The 23212-nt window shown below is 46.0% G+C and overlaps 1 protein-coding gene across 1 annotated transcript in view; it reads left to right on the top strand.

The window, feature by feature from the left end:
- hhipl2 (HHIP-like 2) overlaps positions 1-23212 on the top strand; it is a 79471-nt gene that overhangs the window by 36622 nt on the left and 19637 nt on the right. The window contains 3 exon segments of the mRNA XM_085977633.1: positions 4897-4902; positions 9124-9199; positions 11427-11509. Coding sequence (XP_085833759.1) covers positions 4897-4902; positions 9124-9199; positions 11427-11509 — 165 coding nt within the window.

Raw genomic sequence — 23212 nt, 5'->3', positions numbered from 1 at the left:
TCCGTTTGTGAAATCTAAATCTCTCAGCAATAACCAGTGGTTTTGGTGAAAAATGTGCTCCAAGAATTTCCACTAGTTGCTTATATGTTTTAGTTCCTGGCTTATCTGGCTGCACGAGGCTGTGAAGTAAATTGAAAGTCTTCGGCCCGATTACACTCAAAAAGGTAGGCACGACCTTTTCATTTGCCACCGCATTCGCCAATACAAAATAGTCAAAACGTTCCGTATATGCGCTCCATTGCTCCACATTTTCAACAAAATCACCGATGTTTCCTAATATAGTAGCCATCTCACATTTCAAATTAAATTTTCTGTTTACTCACTGCACCCGTAACATACGCAGATTCATCCGCTCCTCGTTGCCACTTGTTGTGTTGGTAACTTTCTACCTAGACACAATTTAGGACTCAGAACTCAGAGATTCAAAAATGAAGTGCTTTATTGGAAGGAAAGGAAGTTCTGGGAAGTTCCGAACAAAGAGAGCTAAACTTAACCGAGAGAATACCCAACCATTTATCTCCTGTGACAGCGCCACCACAGGTGGGAGGAGAACACACAATACATAACAAATCCAATTGTAGTCTTCGGAACCATTCCCGTCCCAATAATGGTAGTCCTCCATCTCGTAGTATATACATGTATAGTTTCTGTGTTTCCTTTCCGTTATATTCAACTGGCACCCTTATTTTTCCTCTGGGGTAGACCTTTTGCCCCGTGTATGTCTTCAATACAATGGATGTGTCCTTTAAGGGTATGTGTGAGAATAGCCGCTCATAGTCTCGTCGATTCATGACAGTTAGGGCTGATCCTGTGTCCAATTCCATCTTCACTGGGGACCCTGCTATCATGAGGGTGACCCAAATGGTTCGGTGATCTTCTTTTACGATCACGTTGTGTAATTTTAAACAACTTAGTCGCCTGCTCCCGGAGTCCTTATCACTCTCCTGATCTTCGGAACTACTATCTGTCAGTTTCTTTACTTTCCTGTACTGTTCCTTAGTAGTTCTTGTCGTGTTGGTCTTCTTTCCCGACCTGCAGACTCTTGCTATATGTCCCATTTTCCCGCATTGCCTGCATATTTTGTCTTTAAACCAGCAGTCCTTCTGCTCATGGGTTGTTCTGCCACAGCGATAGCACTTTTCGGCTCCATACGCCATTTCGTTAGCGCTGTATTCTTGTTGTTTCTGTTGTATTTCCGCAGCTCCCCATGCTGCTGCTTCGTAGGATACTGCCATGCTGAAAGCCTGTTCTAGCGTCAGGTCCTTTTTTGAAAGTAGTCGTTTCTGGGTTCCTTCACTCTGGAGCCTGCAGACAAACTTATTCTGTAAGGTGTCTGCCAGTCCTGCTCCGAACTGGCAGTGCTTCGATAACTTGCGTAGTTCCGTAAGATAGTTAGCATTGCTCTCATCTTTGTGCTGGTTTCTTTTATGGAACTTGAATCTTTCTGCTATCAGCAGTGGTGTAGGGTTTAGGTGTTCCTGTAAGATATGAACAATCTCCTCAAAACTTTTCTCCATTGGTTTAGCTGGGGTAATTAAATTCCGCAATAGGCCGTACGTACTCGCACCCATCAGATTTAATAATACCGATGCCCTCTTTCCATCAGCCACCTCATTTGCCTTGCAGTACACTTCAATTCTTTCCACATACGTGGTCCAGTCTTCTACCTCGTTGTCGAAAGCAGTGATACTGCCACTTTTCGGCATCTTGGGCGATTTAAAATGGCGCCTCCCGCGCTTTTGCTTCTTCCCCAATGGAATAAAATGGCGCCTCCCACGCTTTTGCTTCTTCCCCAATGGGATAAAATGGCGCCTCCCATGCTTTTGCTTCTTCCCCTTACTGCCACGCTGCTCCTAGCGTTCTACGGGGTAATGGCGGCGACCCGCAGCTTCGGCGCCCCTCGCTTTCCTTCCCCCCCGTTTAGTTTCTCTCCGCTGTCCTGTTCTCGAGCACCGACCGCGCCCTGTGCGCTCCACCCTCTCTCTCTCTTGTTTTCTTTTCCCGGCGACGCTGCGTGGCCCGATTTGTAGAGCTGCTCGATCGAGCTTGAGCCCGCCGCAGTCCGGAAGGGTCAGCGCGCTACCTGCTACCAGCACGATTCGCTGGAACCACAGTCTCTCCCGCAATTCTCCAAACACCGATGGATTCTTTGGGCGGTTGCCCTCGGTCGATGCCCGTTGCTCAGACTACGACCTTCCAGGACCTTCCTTTCAGGCGAGATCCCTGTGAGATGATGCCACACTGCAGGTGAGTTCGAACTTACTCGTCGCCACTGTAAAGTCCGCGCCTCAATAATACACGGACTTCGGGAGAACAGTTTAACAGGTACTTTACTGAACAAGAGGCAGCTTGAAACTGAAACTACAGAAGCCTGCTAGGGCCTTTTACACAGGGGTGGTCACTGCCGGTACTGCAGTCTAAGACCAGTTATTCCCTTAAAGGTACATACACAACAAATCAGAGTGCACTGCTGAATTTAAGCCAGCGGTGCCATTTTGGAGCTCAGTGCTCCAGCCGACACCCTCTCTTAAGCTCACACAGCTGAACACGTGTTCAGCAACAGGAAGGACTCCCACCAGTGCTATTTAAAGGGATCATCAACTACTCACAAGTTAGTTGCTGGTTGATTTCTTCTAGCTGGTGCTTCGATTCTACAAGGGTTGGTGCTTTCTAGAGCTGTTTCAAGTTGCAAAAGTCTACAGGGAGTGAAAGACTTTTTGCTGAATTCAAGGCATTCAGCACATACCACTTGCTGCCAGATATGGGTGTATTAGCAGGCATTCCCCTTGGAATACAGCATGACTTGGAGAATGAACAGAGACGATGCAGAGCAGGACAAGCTGCTAGAAAAGAGAGAGGAGGAGGCGGAGGGGGAGAAGGGCTTTGAGCAGGAGACCATGTTTTCCCACGGTGTTCAGGGAGCAATTCTCCAACCTGAACCTCAGTGAGGAGCAATATGTGAAATGTCTGTGCTTCAGTAAAGACATCCTCACTGAAATCTATCACCAACTGCAACCTCAGAGCAGGGCAAGGACTGCATTGTCAGTGGCTGTGAAGTTAACCATGGTGATGAACTTTTATGCGTCTAGCACCTTCCAGGCTGGAGCTGGAGATATTTGCAACATCTCGCAGTTTGCCATCCACTGTTGTGTAAGGGAGGTCACTGAGGCTCTCTATTCAAAGAGCTGACTACATTTCATTCTCTCTTGTCAGAGACAAGCAGGCAGAGCGAGCACGCGGCTTTGCTAGGAGTGCAGGCTTTCTCATAGTGCAGGGTGCCATTGACTGCACACATATCGTTTTGCGGGTGCCACATGTCAACTCTGCCATATACCAGAACCGAAAGGGATTCCACTCCCTCATCATCCAGCCGGTGTGTGACCATAGGCAGCGCATTGCGCAGGTCAATGCCCGGTACCCTGGCAGCAGTCATAGAGTCATAGAGTCATAGAGTAATACAGCACGGATAGAGGCCCTTCGGCCCATCGTGTCCATGCCGGCCATCAAGCCCTGTCTAATCTAATCCCATATTCCAGCATTTGGCCCGTAGCCTTGTATGCTATGGCATTTCAAATGCTCATCCAAATGCTTCTTAAATGTTGTGAGGGTTTCTGCCTCCACAACCCTTTCAGGCAGTGAGTTCCAGACTCCAACCACCCTCTGGGTGAAAAAGTTCTTTCTCAAATCCCCTCTAAACCTCCCGCCCTTTACCTTGAATCTATGCCCCCTAGTTATTGACCCCTCTACTAAGGGGAAAAGCTCCTCAGCATCCATCCTATCTATGCCCCAGTCATGATGCCTTCATTCTGCAGCAGTCCGCTGTGCCAGCTGCATTCAAGCCACCATGGCAAACCAAAGAGTGGCTATTGGGCAACAAGGGCTATCCACTGATGAGATGGCTCATGACTCTGGTGCAGCATGTATACAGTGAAAGCCATGCTGCCACATGAAATATGATAGAGCAGAGCATTGCTGTGCTGAAAGAAAGCTTCCGCTGCCTGGTCCGCTCTGGAGGAGCCCTGAAGTACTCGGCAGAATGGGTGTCAAGATTTATGGTGGTCTGCTGCATGTTGCACAACCTCGCCATCTTGAGGGCACAGCCCTTGCCACCAGCCATACGACGAGCAGCTGAGGAGCAGGAGCATGAGGATGAGGAGGAAGAGGAGGAGGAGGAGACTTATACAACCTCTTTCTGCCCGGGCTGACGGTGAAGAACTCATCCTGGTGCAATACCAGTAAACACAACCCCAATTCTCCACTCACCAACAGTCCCTCACCTTACCTTCCCTCTATCACTGACCATCACAGCGTCCACTTGGCCAGAATGCAAAAATAAAAGCCACCACAAAATAAGCATTCCAAACTAAATTTATAAATGAAATCATGCCATATTGCATACAAAAGTCAACCAATCACCCTTGTCCATTCTCTTAGTGCCTATCTTCAGTGTGCCTTTGCCTGTCCTAGTGCTCCTATGCAATGCTACGCCAATGGCTGCAGCATGGCTGGTGGAAGGCTGCTGACTTTCAGTGGAGAAGACTGCAGATCATCTTGGAGGATGATTTCGAGCAGCTCTGGGCCTAAAAGACCTAGCTGCGGACAGCACCATCTCAGCATGGGCAGCAGCAGTCTGGGCTCATGTGGAAAATTGCCCAAGTATGTCCTGTCTACAAAAAGCAGGACAAATCCGACCTGGCCAATTACCGTCCCATCAGTCTACTCTCAATCATCAGCAAAGTGATGGAAGGTGTCGTCGACAGTGCTATCAAGCGGCACTTACTCAGCAATAACCTGCTAACTGACTCCCAGTTTGGGTTCCGCCAGGGCCACTCAGCTCCTGACCTCATTACAGCCTTGGTCCAAACATGGACAAAAGAGCTGAACTCAAGAGGTGAGGTGAGAGTGACTGCCCTTGACATCAAGGCAGCATTTGATCGAGTGTGGCACCAAGGAGCCCTAGCAAAACTGAAGTCAATGGGAATCAAGGGGAAAACTCTCCATTGGTTGGAATCATACCTAGCACAAAGGAAGTTGGCTGTGGTTGTTGGCGGTCATTCATCTCAATCACATGACATCACTGCAGGAGTTCCCCAGGGCAGTGTCCTAGGCCCAACCACCTTCAGCTGTTTCATCAATGACCTTCCCTCCATCATAAGGTCAGAAGTGGGGATGTTCGCTGATGATTGCACACTGTTCATCACCATTCGAGACTCGTCAGATACTGACGCAGTCCGTGTCCATATGCAGCAAGACCTGGACAACATTCAGACTTGGGCTGACAAGTGGCAAGTAACATTCGCACCACACAAGTGCCAGGCAATGACCATCTCCAACAAGCGAGACTCTAACCACCTCCCCTTGACATTCAATGGCATTACCATCGCTGAATCCACCACTATCAACATCCTGGGGGTTACCATTGATCAGAAACGGAACTGGACCAGCCATATAAATACTGTGGCTACAAGAGCAGGCCAGAGGCTGGGAATTCTGCAGCGAGTGTCTCACCTCCTGACTCCCCAAAGCCTTTCCACCATCTACAAGGCACAAGTCAGGAGTGTGATGGAATACTCTCCACTTGTCTGGATGAGTGCAGCTCCAACAACACTCAAGAAGCTCGACACCATTCAGGATAAAGCAGCCCGCTTGATTGGCACTCCATCCACCACTTTCAACATTCACTCCCTCCACCACCAGCACACTGTGGCTGCAGTGTGTACCATCTACAAGATGCACTGCAGCAACTCGCCAAAGCTCCTTCAACAGTACCTTCCAAACCCGCGACCTCTACCACTTAGAAGGACAAGGGCAGCAGACGCATGGGAACATCACCACCTACAAGTTCCCCTCCAAGCCACACACCATCCTGACTTGGACCTGTATCGCCGTTCCTTCACTGTCGCGGGGCCAAAATCCTGGAACTCCCTTCCTAACAGCATTGGGGTGTACCTGCATCATATGGACTGCAGCGGTTCAAGAAGGCAGCTCACCACCATCTTCTCAAGGGCAATTAGGGATGGGCACTAAATGCAGGCCTAGCCAGCGACGCCCACATCCCAACAGTGAATTAAAAAAAAAAATTGGCTGATAGCCAACAGCAAGGGCACTGCCGGAGTGGCAGTGGTGGGAGGCCGAATGCTGTCTTCCTGAGAGAGGACAGCAGGTTTGTGCTCTATCAAGCCACTGCCACTCCCCCAGGGCGATGGGTCAGCAATCCTAGTAAACTGTTGGAGGACAGGTTGCGGGACTGATGTGACGCCTGCAAGCCCCTTTGCACACTGCAATCCACAGTCTTGATGGCAGCAGCCTGAGCTTGCATGACAACAAGCTGACCTTGCATGGCAGCAGTCTGAGCTTCCATTGCAGCACTCAGATGTTGGGTGGCTTGTGCTGCGACATCGGCCATCAGACACTGCATCATGGTTGGGTCCACAGGTGTGTGAACAGAGTTGGCCACCACTTCCATGCTGGAAAGGATGGGCTCCAAGCTCTGCACAAAGCCCTGTGCCAAGTTGGTGCTGGACTCCTCCATGCACCTTGACATTGACCACAGGCTTTCTGGCAGGCTTCCCAAAGCACCAGGCATTTCATTGTGTATACCCATCAGTGTTCTTCTGTAGGTTCTCCCATCGAAGTCCTCATCTGAGTCCTCTCCATCTGTGACCTCACCCTCTGGCAAGCTGGCACCTGCGCTATCCATGCCCCCTGCCCTGGCTGTAGACCACTTGTGTCCAGTGTCTCACCACATGCAGATCTCTCCTCTAATCTATTCTCTAAGATATACGCAGTGTCCGTATCTGAGCTGGTGGCTGAGAGTGTGAAATCAAATGAAACTGTGTCTTCATCATCACTCTCTTCTTGGTGTTCCTCCACTGCCTGGCCAGATTGCACCTCTTGGGTATCTGAAAGGAAAAAGGGACAAGAGTAGGGTTGTGGTGAAGGGAGGGGGAAAGTGAGAGGAGCATGTTTACACCATCTGCAGTTTGTAAGTCAGAAGAGATGGTAGGATGAGGAGGAAGTGGAATGTGAGAAATAGGATTAGGTATGAGGATATCGTCATCTTTGATGGTTTCAGCCCCACCGCCGGCCACAACCTCAGCAATCCCAATAGTGGCTAGCACCATCTCCTCTCTGGAGGTTAGGACATGCAGGCGTGCCTGTCCCCCTCCGCTTACCTCCTGCTGCCTCCGGTTGTGTGCCACCTTGAAATGTAACAGAGAGGGAAGTGTTGTACAATTTCTTTGGCTGATGTGGCTGGGTGATGTGCCTGCCATGTTTGAATAGCTGGCAGTGTTCAAGCTGTGAGATGTGGGTGTGAGGCTTGCCGCAGTGCTAAGTGTGTGAGGGTGAGTTGAAGCTATGAATGTGAGGTATGAGTCCTGATTGATGGAAATTGTAGGTAGGTGAGTGATGGGGTGTGATGATTTGAGAAGTGGCTGAGGCTACCGGTGCAGTTGGTAGGATATGACATTTGAAGATGCATTCACTGACCTTGACCACTCGTGTGAGGTCATTGAACTTCTTGCAGCATTGCATCCAGGTCCTCGGGGCATCTCTCCTCCTTTCCACCTCCTCCACCAAGACCTCCAGTGCAGCATCCGAAAATCTTGGATTTGGCTCTTTCCCTTGTTGTGCCATTCCTCACTCTTTTGCAGGTCAGAATCGCTTCAACCACGACTCCCAGCACCTGCTCCAGCCACAACGCACCTCCCCTTTAAGAGGTGCAGGCTAGTTTTAAACAGTGCAGGGTAGCTTTAACTGGTGCTAGCCTCTCACGATATTGCCCCCCCTGCTGATGCCTCCAGCCAATGAACAGCACGGTTAGCGCTTGCTGGATGCAGAGATCATTTAAATAAGCAGGCAGCACCAAGTTGACATGCTGCCTGCCTTGCAATCAACAGGCACGGGTTAATCACCCATTGCGATCTCGGCGCCTGTTTTTGGGGGCTATACAATTTAGCCCCCTTCATATGGAAAATTCAAGCATTTAGGAATGTTTTATTTATACATTTCTGTGAAGCACAATACTGTCCACTGAACATGCTGCTATAAGACATCCGTGTAACCAGCTCCTCCTCAGTGAATGTGCAGGATATTAGCAGTACATCCTGCCCTGAAGTATATCCAGGGCATTAGGGCTCCATAATTCATGCTTGCTTAGCAAGTCCCAAGATCATCCGACTGGTTGACCCAGTGACTACATCATGAGCATGAAGTATGAGTCTGAATTCTGAGTTTAGCACAATTAAAAATTAACTTTTGTTGTGCTGTTTTTGTTCTATAGAACACTGATTTTATTTACCCAGGCAGTTTGTAATGCCGTAGGGCTCTAATGTGACCCAACTACAAGCTAATATCAATCCGCACAGAAATAATGTGCAGATTTTTAAATTCTCAGCCAGGTCTTATTACAGACCAGTCATAAAGCACAGGATTTTTTGGCTGAACAAAATCAAAAATGTAAGTACTTACTGTATATATTTAAGTATATAGGCTCAGCCAAATGTAACTTTCATACAAGGAGTTTACACCACAAATACACACATATCTGCAAAATACTCAGGGTGATAACTAGGATTCGGTACATGCAAAACTTTTAAACTCAAAAGAGTAGCCTTCAAAATAAACTCATTGGCACTATTGGACTTTTCCTGTCCCTAAAATGTTTTAAGAGGTGAATGATTCACTGTTACTTCAGCAAACACATCAATGAAAGGGAAATTTAATTTGAGTTGGCTCATTTGTTATGAGGTCATTTCTAGTCTCAGTAGTCAGGCAGATAATTCTCTACAGATTTTAGAAGGCTACATTAGCCACATAATAAAAATAGTTGTATGTATAATTTTGTATGGGGAAATTAGCAAAGTAATACATGTGAATGGCAGAGCAGTTAGATAATCCTGAATTATTGAATGTTCCAGTACGATGATGCTGACATTGGCACCTAGTAATGTATAAATAGACTGATAGGAAGGGGATGAATTTGGTACAAGATATTAAGCAATTTAGATGTATACCTTTGTGAATGCATCTATATCACCAAGCTACCAAATTCCTGTGTTATAACTCAGTCATTAACTAATCCTACTTCCTGAACAATATTTTATAATCTCTTTAGGGGAGTTATACTCTTGGCTACTTCCTTTCCAAGTGCATATGCCTCACAAGGAAAGATTTACAAGCTCATTGATCCTTCCAGGTTAGTGTTCATTTTATGCTCATGACCTTGTCTACCGTAACTCACAACAAGGTTTCTAGCAGTGAGCTATGACTAGTCTGCACCTTATAGACCACCATGTGTTAATGTAACACATTTCTGTAAAATGTAGGAGAAGATCTAACTGAAATATTTAGATATTTTAATGATTAATGTCATGAATATTATTAAGGCATCACTGTCTAAGTTGCAGGTAATTTGAAAACACAATTTTAAACCCTTAAATAGTAAAATCTACACAAGTAATCACTTATACAGAACTGAAACAAACTAATTGATTCCGGTTGAATAAATTATTTAGGTTCAATCTCATAGATGAATTTGGTAATATTACTGAAACATTATACCCTTAAAATAGGCAAAATGACGATCAATGCATGTGCTTAATTAGGGTTCAAAATCCATCGAATTACTTTACTTAAAACCTCTTCTTTATATCAATAGTTATAATCACAAAATAAGGGGCTTGTCTAATCCTATTTAATATTGTCAGAATTATGTTGACAAAGCAACTTAAGATGGGAACTGTAATCAAGGTGATTCAAAATATAGATTTCAATTACAGCTAGCATTTGTATGCAACTTTACTGCTGTAATTGTCACAAGATTCTTCACATAGGAAAATATAGATGTCAAGGAATAGAAAGAAAGTTAGGGTAGATGACTGAAAGGACGGTTGAAGAAATAGGTTTGAAAGGTAGAAAGAGAGGTAGTAATGTGGGGAGGGAAGGTTTAAGGAGGTAATTCCAGAAAGTAGGTCTACGATAATGGCTGGTGCCACGACTTCTGATGGACAGGATAGTGGGGGGTTGCATAGGAGGCCAGAGTTGGAAGACCAAATTGCATGATCTGGGATATAGGGCTGGGGGATATTTGTGGAGGGGAGATGGGAACAGGCCATGGAGGGATTTGTAAGGATTTTGAATTCAGTGCATTGTTGAGATGATGGGTGCATGGGAGAGGATGCAGGTGACTATGCTTTGGATGAGTTGGAGTTTATCTAGGGTGGAGCTCAGGAAGTCATTGAGGATGGTGCTGGAGAAGTCAAGCATGGAGGTAATGAGAGTACAAATCCGGGTTTCAGCAGAGGTGGATATAAGTTAATGTTTTAGAGGTTGAAGGAAGTAATCTTGTGATGGATAGGATATGGGATTTGAAGCCTGATTCAGCCTGGGTGACCTCTGGGAAGGGGGATGGAGTCAGGGGCAAGGATGGAGAGTTTTGTTGGGGAAGGTTCTGGCTCAATGACTTAATGTTGGCGAAGCAGTCTGACTCAAATGACTAAGATTTCCCAATGCTGATTCATGGAATAGTGGACTAGGGTTTATTTTAGTGATTTATCATGCTACAAGTTGTTGAGCTCATCTGTGTCAGAGGAAGGCAATTAAAAAAAAAAATATTCTAGGAATGTGAGCGTCGCTAGAAAGGCCAGCATTTATTGCCCATCCCTAGTTGCCCTTGAGAAGGTGGTTGGGGTCCTTCTTCTTGAACTGCTGCATTCCGCATGGTGAAGGTGATCCCACAATGCTGTTAAATAGGAAGTTCCAGGACATTGACCCAGTGACAATGAAGGAATGGAGATATATGTCCAAGTCAGGATGGGTGTGACTTGATGGGGAACTTGGAGGTAATGGTGCCCCATGCACTTGCTGTCCTTGTCCTTCTAGGTGGTAGAGGTCATGTGCTGTGAGGTGCTGCTGATGAAACCTTGGCGAGTTCCTGCAGTGCATCGTGTAGATTGTACACACTGCTGCCACGGTAATCCAATGGTAGAGGGGGTGGATGTTTAAGCGAATGGATGGGGTGCCGATCAAGTGGAGTGCTTTGACGATTCATCACAGGCAGTTTGCGTGTGCCTTCTAGTGACATAAGCAGAAGCCTGGAAGTGGACTGACTAACTGCACTGTCAGATAGGAAAATGCTGAGATCTAAAAGCACGCTCGACAAATAAGTAAAACTAATTTTACTATGTACAGTTCTTAGAGCGATATTGAGCAAAAAATATACATTTCATGGAATACTATTATAAAAATATACAGGCCTGGATTATTTCATTTCTTTTTTATCTATTTAAATATTTGGTCTTGATGATTCAGTTGATAATGATACTTGACTTTAATTATGGATTATAAATTCAATACTTGTAAAGATAGGGTCTATGTTTACAGAAATCTTACCGCAGTCTCTTTCTTACATTCGTTTCTTGCAGGACAGCTGTTCCAGGGAGGTGTAAATACAAGCCAGTCCCAGTCAAAGTCAAAAGCAAACGCATTCCATTTGTGCCACAAGAAAGTATGTCTTGATTATAATAGTGTTGGTTGTTTAGCAGACACTCTTGTTACATGTAGAACATTTGTTCAGCATATTTTCAGCTAAGTTTGTGGAATTCCAGTTTATTGAGAATATAAGAACTTTTTAAAAGAAGGAAAAATCATTAAGCCTGCAAGTCTCTTTTTGATGGTTAACCCTACCTAGCTTTCTTTCAGCCCATTTAAACACATTGAATAGCCTTTTAAACCCATTTATACTGTCCACTTCAGTAAACTTTCCTATCATTTATTCCATAATAGAACTCTACACAGTTCTGTAAATGGAATCAACCCAATGTCTTGTATATCAACAATACAATTTATTTTGATTTGTACTTTAAGGAGGAAATATTCTTGTTGACTCTTCCACCGCAATGTTGAAACATTGTGAGGCGGGACTAAGTAAAGCAAACAGAATGCTTGGTTATTTTGCCATACAATGCACTGGTCAGGCCATTGCTGGAGTACTGTTAACAGAATTGGTTGCCACAGCATAAATGGCTATACAGGCCCCAGAGGTAGCGTAGAAGGGAACAAAAAACAAATCCTCAGTGTTAGGCTAATGAGCTATGAAGGATGACTAGACAAACTATGGCTTTTCAGAATTAAAAATAGACTTCTCATAGAAATATATAAGAGACTTAATAGGATAGAGAAAGTAAACCTAGAACTGTACTTTCAGATTTGCCAAGGCAACAGAACATGATGTCTGTTTAGGATCGTGGAGGAGAAGTTTAGGATAGATGCCAGGAAATATTTTCATACACAGAGGGTGATGAACAGATGGAAAGAGTTGCCAAAAGGAGTGGATGAGGTAACATAGAAACATAGAAGATAGGAGCAGGAGTAGGCCATTCGGCCCCTCGAGCCTGCTCCGCCATTCAATGAGATCATGGCTGATCATCCAAATTCAGTACCCTGTCCCTGCCTTCTCCCCATATCCCTTGATCCCTTTAGCTTTAAGAAATATATCCAACACCATCTTGAATATATTTAATGAACTGGCCTCCACCGCCCTCTGTGGCAGAGAATTCCACAGGTTCACCACTCTCTAGGTGAAGAAATTCCTCCTCATTTCAGGCCTAAATGGCTTACCCCTTATCCTTAGACTATGACCCCTGGTTCTGGACTCCCCGGCCATCAGAAACATCCTGCATCTAGTCTGTCCAGTCCTGACAGAATTTTATAGGTTTCGATGAGATCCCCTCTCAATCTTCTAAACTCCAGTGAGTATAAGCCCAATCGACACAATCTCTCCTCATACGCCATTCCTGCCATCCCAGGTATCAGCCTGGTGAATCTTCGCTGCACTCCTTCCATGGCAAGAACGTCCTTCCTCAGGTAAGGCGACCAAAACTGCACACAATACTCAAGGTGTGGTCTCACCAAGGCCCTGTACAACTGTAGCAAGACATCCTTGTTCCTGTACTCGAACCCTCTTGCTACGAAGGCCAACATACCATTTGCCTTCTTAACCGCCTGCTGCACCTGCATGCTTACCTTCAGCGACTGGTGCACAAGAACACCCAGGTCTCTTTGCACTTCCCCTTCTCCCAATCTATTGCCATTCAAATAATAATCTGCCTTCCTGTTTTTGCCACCAAAGTGGATAACCTCACATTTATCCACATTATAGTGCATTTGCCATGTTTCTGCCCAATCACCCAACCTGTCCAAATCGTACTGGAGTTTCACGACATCCTCCTCACAGCATACCCTCCCACCCAGCTTTGTGTCGTCTGCAAATTTGGAGATATTACATCCAATTCTCTCGTCCAGATCATTAATATATATTATGAACAGCTGGGGTCCTAGGACTGATCCTTGCGGTACCCCACTAGTCACTGCCTGCCACTCAGAAAATGACCCGTTTATTCCAACTCTTTGCTTTCTGTCCGCCAACCAGTTCTCTATCCAAGTCAATACCTTGCCCCCATCCCATGTGCCTTAATTTTGCATGCTAATCTCTTATATGGGACCTTATCGAAAGCCTTCTGAAAGTCCAAATACATCACATCTACTGGTTCTCCCTTATCTATTTTACCAGTTACATCCTCAAAAAATTCCAGTAGATTAGTCAAGCATGATTTACCTTTTGTAAATCCATGTTGACTTTGTCCGATCCTGTCACTGCTTTCCAAGTGCTCTGCTATTACATCTTTTATAATGGACTCTAGCATTTTCCCCACTCCCGATGTCAGGCTTACCGGTCTATAATTCCCCACTTTTTCTCTACCACCTTTTTTGAATAGTGGGGTAACATTAGCTACCCTCCAATCCATGGGTACTGTTCCAGAGTCTATCGAGTTCTGAAAGATGACCAGCAATGCCTCTATTATTTCTAGCGCCACTTCCTTAAGTACCCTGGGATGTAGATTATCAGGCCCTGGGGATTTATCGGCCTTCAGTCCCATCAATTTTCCTAACACCATTTCCCTACAAATACTAATTTCTTTCAGTTCCACCCTTTCATCAGACCCTCTGTTCCCCGGCATCTCTGGGAGGTTATTTGTGTCCTCCTTTGTGAAGACAGAACCAAAATATGTATTTAGTTGGCCTGCCATTTCTTTGTTCCCCATTATAAATTCCCCTGATTCTGACTGCAAGGGACCTACGCTTGACTTCACCAATCTTTTTCTCTTCACATATCTATAAAAGCTTTTACAGTCAGTTTTTATGTTCCTTGCAAGCTTACTCTCATTCTATTTTCCCTTTCTTAATTAATCCCTTTGTCCTCCTTTGTTGAATTCTAAACTGTTCCCAATCCTCAGGATTATTGCTTTTTCTGGCCAATTTATATGTCCTTGGATCTTATGCTATCCTTAATTTCCCTTGTTAGCCACAGTTGAGTCACCTTTTTTGTTTTATTTTTATGCCAAACTGGGATGAACAAATTCTGTAGCTCATTCATTCGGTCTTTGAATGTTTGCCATTGCCTATCCACCGTCAACCCTTTGAGTGCCATTCCCCAATCAATCCTACCCAACTCGCTCCTCAGACCATCGTATTTTCCTTTATTTAAATTGAGGACCCTAGTCTCTGAGTCAACTACTTCATTCGCCATCTTAATGAAGAATTCGAACATATTATGATCGCTCCGACCCAAGGTGCCTCGTACAACAAGATTGCTAATTAATCCTTTGTCGTTACATAATACCCAGTCTAAGATGGCCTGATCTCTGGTTGGTTCCTCGACATATTGGTCCAGGAAACCATCCCGTAAACACTCCAGGAATTCCTCCTCCACAGTATTGTTACTAATTTGGTTGGCCCAATCTATATGTAGATTAAAGTCACCCATGATGACTGCTGTGCCCTTATTGCACGCTTCTTTGATTTCCCTTTTAATGCCATCCCCAACCTCTGCCTTACTGTTTGGAGGTCTATATACCACTCCCACTAATGTTTCTTTCCCCTTAGTATTTCTCAATTCTACCCATACAGATTTCACATCATCAGAGCTAATATCCTTCATTACAATTGTGTTAATCCCTTCTTTAACCAGTAATGCTACCCCACCTCCCTTTCCTTTTTGCCTCTCTTTCCTGACTATCAAATACCCCTGGATGTTGAGTTCCCAGTCTTGGCCATCCTTGAGCCACGTTTCCGTAATCCCAACCAAATCATATTCGTTTACCTCTATTTGCGCAACCAATTCATCCACCTTATTACAAATGCTCCTCGCATTAAGACACAAAGCCTTCAGGCTTGTTTTTTTAACGCTCTTAGACCTATTAGAATTATTATTTACTGTGGCCATGTTTGATTTAAACCGTTGATTTCTCTGACTGCCGCTTTTGTTTTTCTCCTTCCTATCTTTTGCTTTTATCCTTGTTTCCCTTTCCTCTGTCTCCCTGCTCAAGTTCCCAACCCCCTGCCATTTTAGTTTAAACCCTCCCCCACAGCACTAGCAAACACTCCCCCTAGGACATCGGTTCCAGCCCTGCCCAGGTGCAAACCGTCCGGTTTGAACTGGTCCCACCTCCCCCAGAACTGGTTCCAATGTCCCAGGAACTTGAATCCCTCCCCCTGGCACCATTCCTCTAGCCACATATTCATCTGAAGTATCCTTCTATTTCTACTATGACTAGCATGTGGCACTGGTAGCAATCCTGAGATTACTGCCTTTGAGGTCCTGTTTTTAAATTTATCTCCTAACTCCCTATATTCCGCTTTTAGGACCTCATCCCGCTTTTTACCTATATCGTTGGTGCCTATATGCACCACGACAACTGGCTGTTCACCCTCCCCTTCCAAGATGTTCTGCAGCCGCTCAGAGACATCCTTGACCCTTGCACCAGGGAGGCAACACACCATCCTGGAGTCTCGTTTGCGGCCGCAGAAACGCCTATCTATTCCCCTTACAATAGAATCCCCTATTACTATAGCTCTACCCCTCTCTTTCCTCCCATTCTGTGCAGCAGAGCCACCCCTGGTGCCAGGAAGTTGGCTGCTGCTGCCTTCCTCTGATAAGCCATCCCCCCAACAGTACCCAAAGTGGGTCTGACACTGGATTTATTTAAGAAACAAATAGATGTTGTAATGGGCAAATGGTGGGGTTGGTATTCTGCAAAGTTGACAATCAAATGAACCAAAGGATCTTCGTCATCTGAACTGATCTTGCGATATGGTTGGCTACATTTTATCATAAATGTAAGAAGTCACACAACACAAAACTGTTGGACTATAACCTGGTGTTGTGTGACTTCTTACATTTGTCCACCCCAGTCAAACACCGGCATCTCCACACCACATTTTATCATGGTCATCTTCATTTCTCATTCTTTTCTGTGAGTCACATACTTTCTTTTGGAGATTACTCCAGTTCTGTGGAGCTGTTACCCCATTCACTGCCAGAACAAATAACCTCATACCTGCCCGCCCCACTAGTTATTAAGAGGTTACCTCTATGCATCGTATAAAGCAGTTACCTTTGGCCTCACACTGTCAACCATAATAGGCAGATCTTTAGTAAATCATGCTTTCTGTCTGGGCTGTCCCTCCATTTCATACTTCACTGGTGGATTGGCCCTGGCACAACATGTTGGTTAAGCAGCTGTTTAGTAAGTTTAGGAGCAATCTTTCTGCTTAGCTAATTAATTGTGCATTACGTTTGGAGGACCTTAATGCATCTGCACGTCTAGATTGTGCAAAGAATAAAATTGTGCATTCTTGAATGTGCACTAAGAAAATGGCCAAAAAGCTGAATACTCAATGCAATTTATATTAAAAATTTCACGCCCCAGGATATAAAAATTAATCATCAATATAAGGAATTACTGCAAAGTCAATGACCCATCATTATAACACTTCTTAAGAACCCATGGTAATGCAAACAGAAGTCAAGTTGTGCATATGAGGCCGTTTGATAATTATGCTGCAGTAAGAATTAATATTTTAAGTCATGGACTGAATATGTCCATGGTGCACAAGCTTTGAAAAGTATAGTAACAATTGTGTGCTCAGTTTCATCGGTTGAGAACTGCCAAACTTGTCACAGATAGCAGAGTCCCATGAGTTGAGAACTGAGCAGCAATGAATCACATGAGCTGAGAGCTGCCCAGTTTTTCCACAGGGCACAATTAATCCCATGAGTTGGGAGTTCAGTTCCTTGCAGAGCACAATTAATCTCACAAATTGAGAGTTCAGTTCTTCACCAACTGTAATTACTCATATGAATTGAGAGACAAATTCTTTTACAAAGGACAATTAATCTTATGAATTGAAAACCCAGTTCTTCACAGAGCCTGCTCATAATATTCTGTTTTGTTCCCTTTGTTATCTGTTTTAACAGTAGTAATGTAATACTGGCATTCCACTTTGGAAGGTAGATGTGCAGAGACATCAGTTAAGATCATTCAGGATGAGAAGAGCAAAATAATGGTTGCCAGCTGGTGTTCCCCAAATTCCGAGTAGAACAACAACAAGTGTGTTAGAAATTTGTTCTTCCTCATCGACTTTGGAATCAAATCTATTCAGTAAAGGAGAAGCTTTCTTCCTCCTGATGATTGAGAAACACCGCAGAGGAGATGGGAGTGACACTATCACAGTAACAGCTTAGATAAGGGTTTGGTTCAACCAAAGATGCTCGTGGAACTTTAGAATTCCCCCATTTTGTTACTTGCGTTGACTTTTTGGGAGAATTGTGGCCAGGAGGGATTTCATCCCTTTTGAGTCTTGACCTCAAATATCAATGTTTCAGGTTAGAAGTATGTGCAGCATCTCAAATATTTCACATCAAGATCATCATTTTTTGTCACATTCTCATAAAATAATAAATTCTTCTCTCTTTAGATAACTCTGCATCACATCCCATTACAAAGATAAGAAGGTTGACAAGAAACTTGTTCCCAGGCCTCAACCACAGCCATTCTTGAGCTCATTATTCAAAATGCCCCAGAGTGTCCCAGGGTGATTGACGTTCTGATACTTCCTCCCTCTGATGAAGTACATGTCCTCCAGCCTCTGCCTACTGCTATATCCTGGTGGCATTGTATGGTCGCTATATAGGCAAATGCAGGTGCAAGAAGATGGCCTGTTAGTCTGGCATTGCGCTATCCTTAAAAGGTCAAACTTTTACAATTCTCTCAAACCATAGCTGTTTGAATTTAGATTTCCATCACTATCTACTCCAATTCAGAACTTTGATTAAACCAGGAATTGCTTATCTCAAATAAGGATTACAAAATAAATTAAATTTGCTGATTTTGCTGTATTTCGCATCAGATATGAATCCACAGTGCAAAAGCTACCATTTAATTACATTAGTTGTGCATCACTTTGTATACAGAATCATAATCATAATCATAATCAACTTTATTGTCATTGTTAGAACATTGACAAGTGCAGTACAACGAAATGTAGGCTTGCGGCTCCCGAGAGTGTACATTTAGATTAAGACATTTAAACATTCAACATTCATTTGGCTTGTAATACATTAACATAAACATAATAAAGTGCATTGGCAGATGTGCAGGCTTTAGAGTTTATTTGTGGAGTTCAGTAGGATGACAGCCCTGGGAAAGAAGCTGTTCCTAAATCTGGTCGTTCGGGTGCGAATGCATCTGTAGCGTCTCCCAGATGGCAGGGGGGCAAACAGACTGTGGCTGGGGTGGGTAGGGTCTTTGATGATGGTCAGTGACCTCCGTAACCAGCGTTTCTGGTATATGTGCTCTATGGTCGGTAGCCGGGTGCCGGTAATACGTTGGGCTATATAAATGCAGCTATATAAAAATGACATTGTACTTGAGAGGGAGATTTCATTGTGATCAGTACTGAGTTTTAATATAGGTGGAAAATAGTGATTCCAACACTGAAATGACAAATTATTCATATTTATTCATTTAAAATTCTCATCCACGTGTTCAGATACTTCCATGGCCTTGCCCCTCCCTATCTCTGTAACTTCCTCCAGCCATACAACCCTCCGAGATCTCTGCGCTCCTCCAATTCTGTCCTCTTATGCATCCCATATAATGGCTGGAATTTTCCCGGTGCTGAGCATGTGGGCTGGTCGGCATTTAAATTCGCGGAAATTGACAGTGCGTCGAGAATCTGCCATCATCCCGTCGACTTCTGCATTTAACTCGGGTGCGTCTCGAGGCATGCCACAGACCCTCTTGGGAGAGGTAGGCGATATCATTGAGGTCATTAACTGCTGGTTGAGAGACCCTACACTGCCTTTTTAACTTCAGGTTTTGGCTTTAACTTCTTGCTCACGGGATTCACGCACCTCGGGAACCTCGCCTGTGAAAGGGAGGTGGAACTCATTGGCCATTGTGCTACTTCATTAAGTGGCAGCTGGAAAAAACACATAAATACTCCCACATTACACCTGCTTCCTTGCCTAACGATAAGGCTCTTGCTGACTCCATTTTGTGCAGAGATTTAGCTGTCCAGAGTTTGCAGGTCATTTCTGCATACTTGGAAGCCACTCTCACCACATTGCCAGTCAGTATCAGAACACTGAAGGATTGGGCCTCTGATCTCCACTTTACCTGCCATCTATTAGATCAGCTTATGCTGTCTCGCCTTGGACTGCAGAATCAGACCAAGATGAGTCCCAGCACCAACACAAGCCACACCAGCAGTAGCAGCAGCAGCAGCAACCACAACAGCAGCCTTCTCCTCAATGACCTGACGCTCCACAGGAGAGAGGGGGTCAGCACAGGGCTGCACCGCGCCAGAGGCGATACCCCTAACACAGGGTATACAGGCAGAGGATGAGCTTCCTGGACATGACTGAGCACCAGTGCTTCAGGAGGCTCAGGCTATCGCCCCAGGGTGTCGCAGACATTTGTAGCTTGCTGGAACAAGACCTGCAGCCCAGAGGACCTGGTGGACACGCCTTACCAGTGGCTGTCAAAGTCACCACCGTCCTCAACTTCTTTGCCTCAGGCTCCTTCTGGGGATCTGCAGCAGGCATTTGCAGGATCTCACAGTCAGCCGCCCACAGATGCATTACACAGGTGACCGATACCATGTTTCACAAGTCAGCCACTCATGTACTTTCCCACTGATGAAGCCAGTGTTACTGAGTGGGTGGTCAGCTTTGCAGCTCTTGCTGGCTTCCCACAGGGGCAGGATATCATCAACTACACACATGTGGCCATCAAAGCATTCCCACATCACCCAGGAGTGTTTGTGAACCGTAAGGGCTTCCATTCCCGCAATGTGCAGCTCATCTGCAATCATAAAAAGATCATCATGCATGTGTGTGCCAGATTCCCTGGCAACTGTCATGACTCTTTCGTGCTGCACCAGTTCATCCTCCCTCACCTCTCCGCCCCTCCAAATAGACTTACCTGCTGGCTGCTTGGAGACAAGGGCTAGCCACTGAAGACGTGGCTCATGACACCCTTGAGGACACCAAGAACTGAGGCCGAGGAGCGCTATAATGACAGCCATATGTCCACCAGATGTGTCAATCAGCATGCTGAAGATGCGCTTCAGATGCCTTGAAAGATCTGGAGGAGCCCTTCAGTATGCACCAGCCAGGATCTCCAGAATCATTGTCATATGCTGTGCGATGCACAACATAGGGCAGCAGCGAGGATTGGAGCTGCAGGAGGAGCAAGGCTCAGACTGCACAGCCTCTTCAGAGGAGGAGGAGGAACAGGTGGAAGACGAGAAGGAGGAACCTGAGGTGGAGATGGCACCAGCAGTGGCACGCATTGCTGCCCAGGATGGCCTCATAATAGCCAGATTTACATTACTTGCACCAGTGCACCCATATGGCTGCACAAAGCAGTCCTACAATGACCAAACCATTCCTGGCACCCAAACTCCCATTGCTTGAGGTTAAGTCATGTCTCACCAACCACTCCAAGTGACAAAGCCACTTCCCAGGAAGCAGGCAAAAATGGACAAGACGGAAAAGTTGTGCAAAGAATTAAATTCATGTGCATCATAAATAGAACTGAAACTTAACATTAACATTTTTTCATACACCCATGTGCATACCCTGCACAAGGTTGTGTCTTTTTTCTTTTCCGAGTGCTTCTATGAGGTGCAACCCCTGTGGCTTCAGCAGAGGTAGAGGCAGGCTGCTCGCTTCCCTGTTGCGATTGCTTAGACTCTTTTGATGGACGTTCTCTGGGTTTTGGAGCCTGTGATGGCCCTGCCAAAGACTGCTCCTCCTGCAACTATGCAGGAGCAGACTCGGCCATCAGGATCCAAGGCAGCATTTGGGGCTCTGACTGAAGGGGAGGCAATTGGGGAGAAGTGGGAGCACTTTGAGAAGAGCCCCCACTTTCATGTCCCCTCTCAGCATCATTCCTCTCATGGGCCACCCGCACTTCCATGCTAGCAAGGAGTTGGACAGCACCTTGCTGTACATCAGTGGGACCATGAGGATCCTATTCTACGTCGACATCCCTCCTCGAGAGGAGGTCAATGAGTGTCTGCAATCTGTTGTTCACAGTAAGTATGTTCTCGTGGACTGGCGCATTTGCTGCTCCATGCAGGTGGCCATCCTTTCCATGGAACAGCACATTGTCGCCATCACCTGCGAGATGGTGGTGCTCATGTTGGAGATGGATTCCTCCATTCTCTGTACATTTGCACACATCACAGCTGGAAAAGCTGCCAGAACCTCGTGCATTTGTTGATGCCCCCCCAAGACCACCCTCTTTCTCAATGGCCCCCGAGCATCTGCATCCAGCTTAGCAGAGCTTGGAGCATCCTGTGCCCTCCAGCGAGGAGCCTCCACTGCTGTCCCTGTCATCACCACCTGCTCTTGCTCACTTGTGAAGTGAGACACCATGTGACAACACTGTAGTGTCCGTGTGTTGATAAAGACACTGAAGACAGGAGTTGGTTCATAGGTATTTACTAAGCAAAGTCTGGGGGGGGTTCTAACGGATATACACAATATACAGGCTTATATAGCCCGAGTGGCAATTACCGGCATTACAGCACACCTGGGGCTCTTAAAGGCACATACACCACAATTCCTCCCCTTTTAGCTAACCGGTACATCATATTTTAAGTAATTATTAATTACATGTTATATGCAAAATAATATACATTGCTGTAGTTAATCTATATATATAAAGGAGTCGATCTGTCTGTCCTTCTGTCTGTCCTTCTGTCTGTCCTCGGGCGTGCGTCTGTCCGGCTATGCGCTCGAAAGTTACAGAGCGGACCTACGTGTGCGTTACGTCGAAAGAAAGCTCACCGTTCCAAAACGATGGTAAGCGTATTTATGTTTCGGCCGGACAAAAATTGCGCCCGCGGTATCCGAAAAACCTTCAACATTCTGCTCATTAGCATCTCATTATCCGCTCATTAGCGACAGAGTGACCTCGAGGTCGACCAATCGTACGCCGGGTTGCTGGCGTGTGCGGCCGGGCCCTCCTACGGTCGAGTGACGGGACGATTGACCAATCCTACGCTTTGGTGACCTGACGGTCGACCAATCGGTGCATGTGTGGGCGGGCCTTATCGTTCTGAACCGAGGTGAGTAGCCGCCATCTTGATTCCAAACTTTTCCTTTCTTTTTCCCGCTTTCTGTGTCTTTAAAAAAAACGTTGCTTTTAAAACACATATTGTTTTTAAAAAAAGTTAATTACTTTCTAAATCTTTTATCTAATCTCATTAATTTTCCTACCTTTCCCCGTTTTTCCAGGTAGGCCTCGAAGCCTCAGCCTCTCCTCCGCACCCACGCCCGAGCTAGGCACCTCCCGGCCCCAGTCAACAAGCGGCCCCCGATTGCCGCCATCTTTGTGAAGGCTGGAGGGGCGGGCCTCAGCCGAGCGCCGCTACTGCCGCCATCTTAGTAAAGGCTGGTGCGGCAGTGGCGGCACGGAGCTCCGCGGAGCAGGTGCGCGGCGGCGTCTAACTCGCCCCCCCCCCCCCCCAGTCTGTCTCTGCCTCTCTCTCTCTTCCCCGCGCCTCATGAATGCGCGGGGGAAGAGGCCCGGCGCACGCCGCATTCGGAGACTTCAACTCTGTGACAGGTAAGGAGGGTCTTCGTTCACGTTGGGCGGCGGGCGGGTTCCTCGGGTGCTGATCCCTGGCGGTGTGGGGCCGGAGCCCGGCTCTTACCTTGCCCCGGAGAGTGGGCGGACGGCGGGGCCTGGAGTAGCAAATCGGGCACCACGGCAGAAGAAAAACTGAGAGCGACAGAGGGGAACAGACGTCAGAGAGACAGAGAAATAGGGAGGGAGGAGAGGGAGAGGGGCAG

This window comes from Somniosus microcephalus, chromosome 3, assembly GCF_052327205.1.
Source record: "Somniosus microcephalus isolate GS21.2 chromosome 3, FLI_Smic_1.0, whole genome shotgun sequence".
Classification (NCBI taxonomy): Eukaryota; Metazoa; Chordata; class Chondrichthyes; order Squaliformes; family Somniosidae; genus Somniosus; species Somniosus microcephalus.
Note: the sequence above shows the minus strand (reverse complement) of the source record. Positions and strands in the feature narration are given on the sequence as shown.